This window comes from Dermochelys coriacea, chromosome 4 (assembly GCF_009764565.3).
Source record: "Dermochelys coriacea isolate rDerCor1 chromosome 4, rDerCor1.pri.v4, whole genome shotgun sequence".
Classification (NCBI taxonomy): Eukaryota; Metazoa; Chordata; order Testudines; family Dermochelyidae; genus Dermochelys; species Dermochelys coriacea.
Genome location: NC_050071.1, coordinates 85,978,327 through 85,993,193, shown reverse-complemented (window position 1 = coordinate 85,993,193; position 14,867 = coordinate 85,978,327). Strand labels below are relative to the sequence as shown.

Here is a 14,867-nt window from a genome sequence, read left to right as displayed (position 1 = left end):
TTGAAGGTGTAAGAGCAAAACAGATCATAGATCAAGTTAGTGGGTGGCTGAAAATGAAAAAGAAGCACTGCCATAGTGGGGTGGGGGGAAAATAGGAATCATCATGTCCAAGCCAGAATGATGAGTTCAAACTTGATTGTACTAGCCTGGCAGAAGAGAAATAAGAGATGAGTATCAAGATGAAGAGCTGGAGGGAAAAGAAAAGTCAAGGGAAAGATGAAGTACTATAACTGGGTGCATTGAGAAGGAGGAGGGAGAAGTATTGGGTGTGAGGAAGGTTGAAGTGGGCAAGAGAAAGATCATTTTAAAAAACTGGTTAAACATGGAATAAACAGACAGATATTTATGGCCTTGTCTGAAGCCATTCAAGCTTTTGAATCTCTTGTCTCTTCTTCTTATGGAGAAACATTGATAATTTACAGTAGACATCCAATAGACCTATTAGAGCTGCAGCTTGTTGTTTACCAAAATGTGACACTGAACGTGTAAGCCTCTCTAACATTACCTATTCATTGCTCTTTACTTGTGCTGTTTATGATGAAAATTATTCTACTGTACTGCTGAGCTGCCAATCTGTTTCCAGGTGCTCTGAAAGGCGGCCAACGGAGCAGTAAATGGGATGAGTCCCCATTTTAAAATGGGCCTCAAGCTGACTTATTAATGTTGTGCTCCCAATTTTGTACACTCAGTCAATTGTGGGCAAAATTTAATTTCTGGCCCAATTAATTGTGAACATCCAGCTACCAGATTTGGAGAAAATTGGTTAAAATTACAATTGAATGGATTACAGGTGGCTGAGACCTTTGTGAATGAGTTCTGGTGCATGGAATTGGGATGAACGTACATTTGCTTTCTTCTGATTTTATTTCCTTATATTTTTCACAGTGCTCTAGATATCCCAATGGCAGAACTCACTACTGCCTATTTCAGGTGTGAAGGATATGAAAGTAATCTACAGTATTGGAGCAAAATCTGTCAGGAGGAGGATATGAGCTTACACAGCATATTCCCCCCTCTAAGTCCATGGAATCCCATTTGTGCAAATACCACATGAGAGAGTCTCAAGTGAAATCTGGATTCAAGTCAAGTCAATGGCAAAACTCCCTTTGACTTCAGTGAGGCCAAGATATCATCCCCCGTCTGTTGCAAGGGCCAGGGGATCATGGACCAAGGAGAACCATCCTACATGGGATTTAGTTTTGACTGTCATTATTTCCTATGAGGACTTGTTCTGAACTCCAGTCATCTTGGAAGTGGGGTTAGAGAGCAGGCTTATTCTACCACAAGGAGGTGGTAGGATCTATTGAGTAATATATGTCAGTGGCTGACATTCTATGCAAATAGCCCAAAAAGGCCTCTGTAGTGGCCTGAGAACTGTATAACTAACTTTCTTGCAGATTTCAGCACATTTCCAGGGTTGAAGGGCCTCACCCTGTCTCACTATGCAGGGAGGTAAACCCTATTCTCTGACCATATGATGTGTGGAGAAACTCCACAAGTTTCTGATAAAAAATTTTTTCACACAAAACACTCTTCACATGGGTTTTTTCCACAGAAGGGCTTGATATAATCTTCAGTTAAGATTACCCAGAGGGCTCACACACTTGGCAAGTTTTCATTTGCATCAAGAGTTTGCTTTCAAAGTGGATTTTCCCAAGCTCTCCTAGCTGTAGTATGTCCTATTCATGGATAGTTACACTTTCATCTCTAACCATGAAAACAGACTCTTGCTTTTAAATTTAGTCAGACATTAAAACAACTAGTAAATTAGAGTAGTTAGTAAGTAAGGACAGGAATTTGGTGCCTGACTCTGCATTTCTTACTCACTACTGTGGGAATTTACTCATGTGAGTAAACATTGCTCAGTGCAAGAAAGGAGTGTAGAATTTGGCCCATAATCAGTGACAGGAAATTAAAGTTTAGAATGACTCTGCTAGCAGGAACCAAGGGTCCTGGAACAATTTGTATAGTGGGGTTGCTGAGAGCCATTGAACCAAACTGTAAGCCCTGTATCTGATGGAAACCACTTGAAGTAGGGGTGCAACAGTTTCCCCCAACACCCCTAGTTCCAGCACCTATGACAGGAACATCCTGGATCGGAAATCCCACCACGAAGAACATCCATAAAATCTTTCCTTCTATCCTGTGCAGCATATTTAAATTCCCTTTTGAAAACATTTTCGATTCAAGTCTTGTTGACTTTCTCTGTGCTATATTATAAAACTTCCACATGACCTAAGCCCCAAAGTCAATTCTGTGAAACCTTGATAAATGGACAAGTAACAAGGTTCAAATCATACCCTTTTGAGATGGTGGTGGTGGGAATGGAAAGTGCTTAAACAGAAAATTTCAGCAGATTTCTGTTCTTCATGATAAATGCCACTTCCTTTCAGATTCCTTTCAGGCCCTTTCAGGGCCTTTTGAATTGCTCTGTGGATATGGATATGAAAGGAGTACATGTCTAGTAGAATTGAAATGACAGACTGTCATCAGGGAAGATGGCTGCTATTTGCTAAAGCCTTGCTGTGAGGTTGTCCCTAGTAAAGATTTCAGAGTAGCAGCCGTGTTAGTCTGTATTCGCAAAAAGAAAAGGAGTACTTGTGGCACCTTAGAGACTAACAAATTTATTAGAGCATAAGCTTTCGTGAGCTACAGCTCACTTCATCGGATGCATTTGGTGGAAAAAACAGAGGAGAGATTTATACACACACACACAGAGAACATGAAACAATGGGTTTATCATACACACTGTAAGGAGAGTGATCACTTAAAATAAACCATCACAAGCAGCGGGGGGGGGAAAGGAGGAAAACCTTTCATGGTGACAAGCAAGGTAGGCTAATTCCAGCAGTTAACAAGAATATCAGAGGAACAGTGGGGGGTGGGGTGGGAGGGAGAAATACCATGGGGAAATAGTTTTACTTTGTGTAATGACTCATCCATTCCCAGTCTCTATTTCAAGCCTAAGTTAATTGTATCCAGTTTGCAAATTAATTCCAATTCAGCAGTCTCTCGTTGGAGTCTGTTTTTGAAGCTTTTTTGTTGAAGTATAGCCACTCTTAGGTCTGTGATCGAGTGACCAGAGAGATTGAAGTGTTCTCCAACTGGTTTTTGAATGTTATAATTCTTGACGACTGAATTGTGTCCATTCATTCTTTTACGTAGAGACTGTCCAGTTTGGCCAATGTACATGGCAGAGGGGCATTGCTGGCACATGATGGCATATATCACATTGGTAGATGCGCAGGTGAACGAGCCTCTGATAGTGTGGCTGATATGATTAGGCCCTATGATGGTATCCCCTGAATAGATATGTGGACAGAGTTGGCAACGGGCTTTGTTGCAAGGATAGGTTCCTGGGTTAGTGGTTCTGGTTAGTGGTCCAGATGATGAAGATGTCATCAATGTAGCGCAAGTAGAGTAGGGGCATTAGGGGACGAGAAGCCCTCTACACCAACATTCCACACAAAGATGGACTACAAGCCGTCAGGAACAGTATCCCCGATACTGTCACGGCTAACCTGGTGGCTGAACTTTGTGACTTTGTCCTGACCCATAACTATTTCACATTTGGTGACAATGTATACCTTCAAATCAGCGGCACTGCGATGGGTACCCGCATGGCCCCACAGCATGCCAACATTTTTATGGCTGACTTAGAACAACGCTTCCTCAGCTCTCGTCCCCTAATGCCCCTACTCTACTTGCGCTACATTGATGACATCTTCATCATCTGGACCCATGGAAAAGAAGCTCTTGAGGAATTCCACCATGATTTCAACTATTTCCATCCCACCATCAACCTCAGCCTGGACCAGTCCACACAAGAGATCCACTTCCTGGACACTACGGTGCTAATAAGCAATGGTCACATAAACACCACCCTGTATCGGAAACCTACTGACCGCTATTCCTACCTACATGCCTCTAGCTTTCATCCAGATCATACCACTCGATCTATTGTCTACAGCCAAGCGCTACGATATAACCGCATTTGCTCCAACCCCTCAGACAGAGACAAACACCTACAAGATCTCTATCATGCATTCCTACAACTACAATACCCACCTGCTGAAGTGAAGAAACAGATTGACAGAGCCAGAAGAGTACCCAGAAGTCACCTACTACAGGACAGGCCCAACAAAGAAAACAACAGAACACCACTAGCCATCACCTTCAGCCCCCAACTAAAACCTCTCCAACGCATCATCAAGGATCTACAACCTATCCTGAAGGATGAGCTATCACTCTCACAGATCTTGGGAGACAGACCAGTCCTTGCTTACAGACAGCCCCCCAATCTGAAGCAAATACTCACCAGCAACCACACACCACACAACAGAACCACTAACCCAGGAACCTATCCTTGCAACAAAGCCCGTTGCCAACTCTGTCCACATATCTATTCAGGGGATACCATCATAGGGCCTAATCACATCAGCCACACTATCAGAGGCTCGTTCACCTGCGCATCTACCAATGTGATATATGCCATCATGTGCCAGCAATGCCCCTCTGCCATGTACATTGGCCAAACTGGACAGTCTCTACGTAAAAGAATGAATGGACACAATTCAGACGTCAAGAATTATAACATTCAAAAACCAGTTGGAGAACACTTCAATCTCTCTGGTCACTCGATCACAGACCTAAGAGTGGCTATACTTCAACAAAAAGCTTCAAAAACAGACTCCAACGAGAGACTGCTGAATTGGAATTAATTTGCAAACTGGATACAATTAACTTAGGCTTGAATAGAAACTGGGAATGGATGAGTCATTACACAAAGTAAAACTATTTCCCCATGGTATTTCTCCCTCCCACCCCACCCCCCACTGTTCCTCTGATATTCTTGTTTACTGCTGGAATTAGCCTACCTTGCTTGTCACCATGAAAGGTTTTCCTCCTTTCCCCCCCCTGCTGCTGGTGATGGCTTATCTTAAGTGATCACTCTCCTTACAGTGTGTATGATAAACCCATTGTTTCATGTTCTCTGTATGTGTGTATATAAATCTCTCCTCTGTTTTTTCCACCAAATGCATCCGATGAAGTGAGCTGTAGCTCACGAAAGCTTATGCTCTAATAAATTTGTTAGTCTCTAAGGTGCCTCAAGTATTCCTTTCCTAGTAAAGATGACTGCCATTTCCCACTGTTTTAATGGATCTGAACCAGAGCTTCCCTACAGGGATGGTGGCCCTCATTTTGCTGTTGCACACCTCTCCATCTTGGAACCGATTGACATGGGACATAAGGAATTGAAACTTGTGACAAATGTCAAATATTTGCAACTCGTGCGTCTTGGTTTTGTTGTCCGGTGTGCTGTAAATGACAGATTATAATGACTTAACTGTAAAACCTTTTGTTGAGCAAATTCTCACTGGCTGAAGTATATAAATTGGTTTAAAAAAAAACCAGGGAGCCCTAGAAAAACAGAAATTCCATCCTGTGTAAGAATAAGTGCCCCTGCCTGCACACACAGGTTATCTGTAAGGGTGTGACATTCCCTCAATGCAAACTCCTGGCAAGAAATGCAAAGTCATGAGACACCTCTTACCCTATTGTCCACACAGCATGTTTCTATTAACAGTGACAGATTCTGCATCTTCACAAGGAACTTTTTTTAGCCTTCAGCAGATAAGGGGAAATACCACAATCTCCCTCATTTTATAACACAAAATCTTAATTATGTTTCTTTGCTCAGCTATCAATTCTCACTGTTAACTAAAACAGTGGTTATATTCTGAGCTTTTCCACAGTAAAGAATTTCAAAATTAAAAAAAGGAATGCTTTAAATTTCTGTACTGTGCTGAAAATTCTTTCCCCCTGGGTTTATAAAACATTAATTTGTATTTTTTATTTTACTTTTTTTGTTTGTTTTAAATCAATAGGTAAATCTAGGACCAGCATTAGTTTTGCTAGCCCTGGCATTTGCTCTGTACATAAGCTTCAAAGTTTCCTTTCCTTTTTATATTTATTTTATATTTTGCAATGTTTTTCTCAATATTTAATCATTTTTCCATGTTTAGATTTTTTTTCTTCGGTGAAGCGAAGTTCTAGTTTGAAGTCCCGGATCTTTATATTAAACACTTGGAACCCCAGTGGGATTGTTAACTGCTTTCTAAGCAGCCTCTTTAGCTTGGTGGGCTTGTAGTACAGCTACAGCTTCATCAACCTTCGAACGAAGAGACTCAGGAGACTCAAGCATATGAAGGAGTTCAGAGTTGTCAATCTCCAACAACATACCGGTGATTTTACCTGCCTGAGTAGGGTGCATAGCTTGAATAAGGGGAAACAGCCGTTCACCTAACATCTGCTTTTGTTTTTGTGAAGGGGCAGAAGCCAACATGGAAGCAGTCAAGGGTTCCTGACCTTGCACATGGACAGCTGGCTGCTGCATAGCAACCTGTGGTTGTGTGTTAAGATGTTGCTGAGGATTACGAACACCTGCAGCATATTTGTACTGTGGAACTGTGCGTACAGCAGGAGTGGCCGCAGCAGGAGCTGCTGCAGGACGGGGACCCATTGTCTGTGTTGATGTATTAGCAACACGTTGTGTTGACATGACTCGTGGAACCTGTGAAGAAGCTGGTCTCATAGTAATAAATGGTGGTCTGGGAGCTGCTGGGTGGATAGCACCAGGCATGTTCTGGAATGGATGAGGTCTAGCACCCTGAGCAGTCCAGCGAGGACTTGGTCTGAGTTGAGCAAGTTGGCTAGTTGGATAATATGCAGCACGGTTCTGAGTCGGTGGGAGAGCAGCCATGAAGTAACCTGAAGGAGGTGCTGGTTGGTAGGGGTTGATTACAGGATTAGGTACTGCTCTCACACTTGCCATTCTCTGCATTTATTGGTTGGTGAGGTGAGCCTGGCGCTCTTCTTTGCGTTGGGCTAGAGCTACATATAATGGTTTAGTGGCCACAATTCTACCATTCATTTCTGTGACAGCTTTGGTTGCTTCTTCTGGTGAAGAAAAGCATACAAACCCAAATCCTTTACTGCGGCCGCCTTCCATCATGACCTTTGCACTAGTGATTGTACCAAATGGGGAGAATTCTTTTCGTAAACGCTCATCATCAATCCCATCATCAAGATTTTTCACGTAAAGGTTTACACCCTGGTATCTGGTGATCCTATCCTGCTTCATTTGTTCAAATTTGCGCTTGAGCTCCGTTTGTCTTTCCACTTTTTTCTGAGCCCGGCCAACATAAATTTGCTTTCCATTGAGCTCCTTTCCATTCATCTCATCCACAGCTTTCTGAGCATCTTCACGTCTTTCAAAACTAACAAAGCCAAAGCCTTTGGTTTTTCCACTCTCATCGGTCATAACTTTGACACTTAAGGAAGGGCCAAACTTGCCAAAGAGTTCCTTAAGTCTTTCATCATCCATGTCTTCTCCAAAATTCTTGATTATGATTATGATATGGTGAACTCCTTTGCTTTAGCTCCAAGTTCTGCTTCTCGTTCTTTATGGGATTTAAACCTTCCAACAAATACTTTGTGGTCATTAAGCAGCATACTGTTTATTTTTTCAATAGCTATTTCTGCTGCTTCCTGGGTCTCAAAATGTACAAATCCATAGCCCTTGGACCCATTTTCATCACATACTACCTTACAGGAGAGGATGTTTCCAAAAGCAAAGTTTGGCTGGGCTCAGAAAAAAGTGGAAAGACAAACGGAGCTCAAGCGCAAATTTGAACAAATGAAGCAGGATAGGATCACCAGATACCAGGGTGTAAACCTTTACGTGAAAAACCTTGATGATGCAAAATATAAAATAAATAAAAAAAGGAAAGGAAACTTTGAAGCTTATGTACAGAGCAAATGCCAGGGCTAGCAAAACTAATGCTGGTCCTAGATTTACCTATTGATTTAAAACAAACAAAAAAAGTAAAATAAAAAATACAAATTAATGTTTTATAAACCCGAGGGGGAAAGAATTTTTAGCACAGTACAGAAATTTAAAGCATTGCTTTCACAAAATCTTAATTACCACCTCAGCAACATTCACAAATACTCAGCCTATCTACATATGTAAAGGGTCTTTATTATGAGCTCCAGAGAAGTCTTTTCAGTGGATGCTGCTAAAAGGCTGCATCACTTCCCCTCCTCAGCTGCTGCTGGCAGGTTTGGTGGAGGGGATTTTGGCAGATTGCTTGTGCCACGGAGTCTCCCACTCTCCCAAGTAGGCTTTCTACCACTGGGGTCCTTCTGCTATGGACTGGAGTATGGCTAGCCCAGAATCTCTCTAGTTCAGAGTCAGAGAGCCTAATTAATAAAGAGGACATTTCTCCTCCCTTGGGTTAGAATACTGTATATTTATAGGTTTCAGAGTAGCAGCCATGTTAGTTTGTATTCGCAAAAAAGAAAAGGAGTACTTGGGGCACCTTAGAGACTAACAATTTTATCTGAGCATAAGCTTTCATGAGCTACAGCTCACTTCATCGGATGCGTCCGATGCATCTTATGAAGTGAGCTGTAGCTCACGAAAGCTTATGCTCAAATAAATTTGTTAGTCTCTAAGGTGCCACAAGTACTCCTTTTCTTTTTTGTATATTTATGTTTGGGAAATAGAGAGGACATAGAAAGCAAACAAATTTTTGTAATGATATTAAATACAAAAGATCATCATCAGGAGATACAGCATCTCAATTTGCTGTAGCTGGAGTCAGCTATTTTAGCTTGAGCTCTAACTGAGTAAGACACTGTCTACACTACAACTATAACTGGGTCAAGGGACTCGGTTCCAAACTCTCTGGCCTATGATGCAATTACAACACGGTTTATGAGTTGCAGTGGAGCTATTATAGAGTAGATGGGAGCTAACTTTGAAACCATGCTGTAATGGCATTGGGAGCAACTAGATGGGAATTGAGTCCCCTGACTCAATTACAGTTGTAATTTTGACGAGCCCTAATTCTTAAAGCAGGTTAAAAGCTGAAGGGGCAGAGTAGCATTAAAGTGCTGTAAGTGAAAGGTGATTTTTTTGGGGGGGAGGAGGGGGGAAAAATTCACAGTACCATAATCTGAGGTTCAGTATGCATTATACAAGCCTCTCTGTGGGATCCCATGTGCACTTTACATTATTTTGCTTTTAGTGACTCTCAGAATATTTGATGCATTTGTTTGTCTTAAACACAGAAAACTTGCAGTGCAGTGTGATGCATACAATCCCTTTACTTCAGAGAGGTGTCACTTTTCCAGTCTTTGATAATCTGTCTGCTAAATATAATCCTTTTTATCAAGGGAGGATGACTTTCCTATTTCAATAAGTAAGCACTGTTTGCCATAATTATTTACATACTATTCATTTATCTTTGTATTTAAAAGAGAAATGACATGTTTGACTCAAAGCAAAAACATTTTAGTCAGGAGGTGTTGGAAGAGACTAAGACTAATATATCAAATCGTAGCAGACTGTTTTGTCAGTGAACAGAAGGAAAGGAACCCTCAGTTACTCTATCATGAGGAAGCAGGCAGAATCTGGCTGCCTGAAACATTTCCATATGCAGGATCATGTCTGTCTGTTTTTTGCAGTAAGTGAATGGGTTGAATTTTCAAATTGTTAGGGCTTAATTTTTTATTACACTGTTTTTGTTGCTGCTGTTGCTCTGGCAGCATAAGGAGGTAGAAATGGCCCGAGTGTCACCCCCAGGCTCCTAGGGTGAAATCTTGGCTCCGTTATAGTCAAAAGGAGTTTTGCTGTTAATGTCAGTGGAATCAGGAATTCATCATTGCTGTTTATCTCTTTGATCTCAATGTACAACATTTTCATACAAAGCATCCAGTAGATTGTAAACTCTCCAGGGTGAGAACCTGTTGTTTTCTGCCATAGTTCAACAATTGTACACTGGTGTGTATGCCTATTAAAATGCTTACTAATTAGACAAACTGGAAGAGGAGAAATGTGATAGTCAGATGCTAAGAGGAGATCAGATATAAACATACTACTGAAGGCAAACCATTACCTTTGTGAAATAAGCCTTTCAAGCACAGGAAAATGCTCCACCCTAGATAGCTGTACTTTTCTTTCCTTCTTTGAATTCCATGTGTTGATCAGCTCGGTAGTAAAAGAAAAGGCTGAATGGATCAGAATTGAAAAAGGAGACGGAGGAGCAATTGGAAAAAAGAAGTTAAAGTATCTGCCAGGGTTTGGAATGGAGATAGTGAGGCAGAATTGAAGTAGTAGGGAAAAGGAAAGCTGTTAAATGAGTAACTTAGACTGGAATGGAAATGGAAAATAGAATAGGGACGTGGTTCAAAAGACAAAGACAAAAAACAAACAAAACAAAACAAACAAACCCACAGAAATGAAGAGTTGCAAATGTAAGAAGTGCAAACCTGTATATACAAAAGTGAAGATAGCAAAATGGAGTGACAATCCAATTATTAGAATGGGGGAAAAAGTCACAAATATGGAAAGTTACTTTACTTCAAAGATAACGAAGAAAATCTCCAGAGTCCTATAAAAATCATTTTCATTGTGAACTTGTTATAGAACTTAACATTTATAATCTAATTTCAGTGTCTGTTGCTGGAGTGGCCAAAGCTCAAGGGAAGACAAACAGGAAGGCATACCATTGAAATCAAATCTAAATCCAGACATGAACCTGGTTTTCAACTTACAGCCTGACTCTAAATCCCTTTAAGGTTTGCTTGTCACTTAATTGCACTACAAAATCTTGGCAGTCTCCTCACATCCAATTCTAAGCTGTCAAAGTAAGGAAAAGTACATCTAAAACCTCACTAACTACTGTCAACTTTTAGAAACTATTTTCTGACTGAAATTATGTACAAGCAATAAGTTCACTGTGTCAGGTCATAAGGCCTGAGCTCGAAAATTAAGGCCCATCAAGCTTACTTGGGCCCTTGTTTTATTAGGTGGCTTTTCTGAGATAATAAAGCCCACCTTAATTTATCATATCCAGAACTAAGGGGCTTTGATCTGAAGTTTCATGTAGGCAGCTTTCATTTGAACTGACATACAAATAAAAAACTCAATTAAAATACTAAAAAAAATGCTCCCAGGTCACTCTTTAGTTCCAATTACATGCATAGGTAGTGACAAACTTTTTAACTACTATATTGCCTTTAGACATCTGGGGTAATCCAGCGAAGTGTAGTGCTATGACCATATGCCATGTGTTTTGACAAGCTACTGAAACCAAAGGGCCCTCCTCAGGAAAAGTTAGGTCCTAGACATGTTCTATGGTTGCAGCACACACAGGATTAAGCACTGTGTGATTCTGCAGATGGTAAGCATCCTTCCATAACAGTGGCACCCTGATAATCCCATGAATATATGCTAAATAATTAAACATTCTGGTGAAGTTTGCATACCAAATCTCTGGTCCCTAAATGCTCCCTAAAACGGAGACTATTCTATAGTGCTGATAAAAGCTGAATTCAAATTTCAGGCTGGATCACTTGCTATGCCACAGACAATAAGAATGGGATTTCAAAATAGAATATCTCATCAATCATCTCTGAAAATAATTAACAGACTAGTTCTTATTGAACATTTGGGCATGATTGTGATCTTATTTACTGTCCAGCAGCTTTGCATAGGTGTAATGCTGCTGATTTAAATGGTGCTACCCCGACTCACACTGCTGTGCATAAGACCAGGAGCAGGTCTCTTGTGAGCACATAACAAGATTCAATAGTCCTATGCCATGGAAAGACTATAATGTGTAGTATGATCCAGTAGCAGCTCACTGAGTTCAGAGGGCTGCCTCAGGCTTAATTTGAAGCAACCTCTGCAAAATGTTCAGCTTAGGTTTTTACTTGTGGTTTGCTTTAACCACAGAAGCTTCTGTTGGGTAATGGGTCTGATATCTGCAGAGAGCAGAGTCCCTCGCTCCTGCTGCATTATGTTAACCGACTGAAGCATGATAATTTTAAGGGATAATTTTGTTCAAATTCCGTAGAAGTTCTGCAATGAAAACTATAGTGCATACCTGAACAAAGTGGTATATTAACAAGTTGGAGAAAGGGCAGTTTTCTCCTCAATCTGTTTTTCTATCCTCTCATGGAATAGACACCTCTATGGATTGTAGTGTGTATGTGTAAATGCAGGAAAGGGATAAGCAAATAGTTAGTATTATTCACAGAATTATTATTTATTATTAATTATTATTATTATTATTTGTATTTACAGTAGGGACTTGAGGCCTCATGTGAGATGAGGGCTCCATGGAGCTAAGCACTATATAACATATAGTAAGAGACAGTCCCCGCCCCAAAGGGCTTGCGATCCAAACGTAGAAGACAGACAAAGGGTAGGAGGAGAGACAAGAGAGTATATTACTCCCATTTTCCAAATGAGGAATTTAAGCACAGCAGAATTAAAAAAACAGATTTTTGACTGGAGTAACTTCACGCAGCTCCACTGAAGTGCACCACGTGAGCATTTGACTTGCCCCAAATCACTCAGGAAATCTGCAACAAGCCAGGAATTGAACTCATGGCTCTTGAATCCCAGTCTAGTGCTTTACCTACAATTCTGCCTTTCTTCTGTTTCAGAGTAAACCTATCTAAAAAAAAAGAAAAGGAGTACTTGTGGCACCTTAGAGACTAACAAATTTATTAGAGCATAAGCTTTCGTGAGCTACAGCTCACTTCATCGAATGCATCCGATGAAGTGAGCTGTAGCTCACGAAAGCTTATGCTCTAATAAATTTGTTAGTCTCTAAGGTGCCACAAGTACTCCTTTTCTTTTTGCGAATACAGACTAACACGGCTGCTACTCTGAAACCTATCTAAAACAATAAGTCTAATATTCTGTGATTCTTTGAATACTGTAAAGTCCAATTTATTTTATACTCCCTCACAAAATCTATCTAATCATTATATTACTTACATAAAACAAATGCTCCAGTGCTCTTTCTAATTCTCCGGCCCTCCTTGGGAAAGACTTCAGTAGCCCTTGTGTCCATGAGCAATCCTACAAAACCACAGCAATAATAAGTGTCAAGAGGATGATTATTACAGATAAGTCTGAACCAAGTCTGATTCCAGATTTGGCTGCAAATCCAAATTTTTGCAGTTGTCTCTTTTCTTTTCTCTATAATAGGACAACCCCAAGCTCTTGGTCAAAACAGCTATGAACTTCTGAACTGTAGATCCAGGCTAGGGTGCAAATGTTCTGGATGCTTCTATCTTAAAAGTGGGCTGAGCTAAGAAACACATTGTGACATTTTGAGAAGATTTAGATCCAGATCTGAACACGTCGGCTCTCATCTCTAATTATTATAAAACAGAGAGGAAAAATGGACTAAAAAGGATGAAAAATACCTTGATAGTAGCCTTTTAACTCCTATAGAACATAACAATCAATGTTTTATTATTCTTCAGAGGCAATACATTATGGCAAGCTGTTCATTACATTAATTAGATAGTGATTTTTTTCTATCTACTGTAAGTCAAAAAAAAATTAACAAGAAACACAGTATTTGATAGCACATTTTTCTGCCAAGGCTACTTCTTGAGGTACAGCAACTGGTCCAACGGGTCTAGTGTTCAGACATTATTAGGACCAGCAGCTAGACCAACACAATTTTCAGTGGGACGGATGAAAGAAAAATTATAACATGCACACACAAATAAAGGCATACAGTCAGAATGCAATTCACATGGACAGCAAAAGAGAGGTGAGCTTATAACAAAGAAACAGAATTTTTCATGGGGGAAAAACAACTTCAAGTATGATGTTTATTACTTTTTGTTTAAGCAAACAAAAATGATGATCATCATCCTGTAGCAAATCAATCCAGGGAAAACACAGCTCCAGAGACTTTGGGCCCGATTTTGATCTCATACTAGTGAAAATTATCAGTAACTCTGACACACCACAAGAATTACACCAGTGTGAGGTGAAGTAAGTGAAATCTGAATCAGGTGCCTTGTTTGTAGGCATGCTATAAATAAGTAAGCACTCCTCATTACTGCTGCTGGAATTATTTAAAAAGACTTACACCCCTGAATCTATGGCATAGGCTTTCTGGTCCAGCTGAGATGTGCATGGTGCAGGACCAGAAAGGTAAGACAAAGATTATATTACTCCAGCTTTATGCTCCCCAGCACCCAAGGCCATCTGGCACCTACTCATTCTCTGATGTAAAATAGAGTAGCTTTTAAATTTGACTGTCTGTAGTGCCAGGAAAGGTGTTCTGACATCTGGGGATGGAAAGATGCCCCAGCTATGCCCTCTTTCCCCATGTAATGTTGCCTGGGCAGGGGTGAGGAAGGGCAGGAATAGAGCAGGAGCTGCTATGTTGGCACTGTGCCCACCCAGGGATTCTCCTATACAGGTGGTGGTGGGGGGAAAGTAGTAGAGCCCTGTGTGGGACGGGATCCTGGGCAGCACCCACTGCCGTAATAGTGTGGGATTCAAAATAGTCCCACAGGGCTGTAGAAGGTCTCAGGTATCTAGCTGCTTTACACCACCAGCGAGGTACAAAATGTCTGGAGTAGCCCCAGTGTGTTCCTCTTCAAAAGAGACTGTTGGAAATTAAGACAAGTATGTCCCACAGCTTTCAGAGCTGAGGATGAAGAATCAAAGGGAGAAACTAAAGTACAAAAACAAAATGGAATAGCCAGCAACTGTACAATGAAGAAGAAGAAGAAGAAGAAGCAGGTCTTCTTCAACCTTGTTTTCATTCATCATCTATGATATAAGCAAAGCATGCCATTTGAAGGAACACCTTCGTGAAACGAGATAGTATGGTAGATCATCTATAGGAGAAACTGGTTGAATACTTTCCTGGTAAATATGGAAATATGAGTAAGGAAGAAATGTTTAGATGGTTACTTGGTGGAAGTGAAGAATGTCTGTTTTTGGAGAGGCACACATATTAGTAGAACTTGAA

The 14,867-nt window shown here is 40.7% G+C and overlaps 1 protein-coding gene across 1 annotated transcript in view; it reads right to left on the bottom strand.

Moving 5' to 3' along the window:
- Positions 1-5,870: 5,870 nt before the first annotated feature.
- Positions 5,871-14,867, bottom strand: part of LOC119855080 (polyadenylate-binding protein 1-like) — a 75,453-nt gene continuing 66,456 nt past the window's right edge. Inside the window, 2 exon segments of the mRNA XM_038400527.1 lie at positions 5,871-7,420; positions 7,423-7,644. Of these exon segments, the coding sequence (XP_038256455.1) occupies positions 6,119-7,420; positions 7,423-7,644 (1,524 nt within the window). The 3' untranslated portion in view covers positions 5,871-6,118.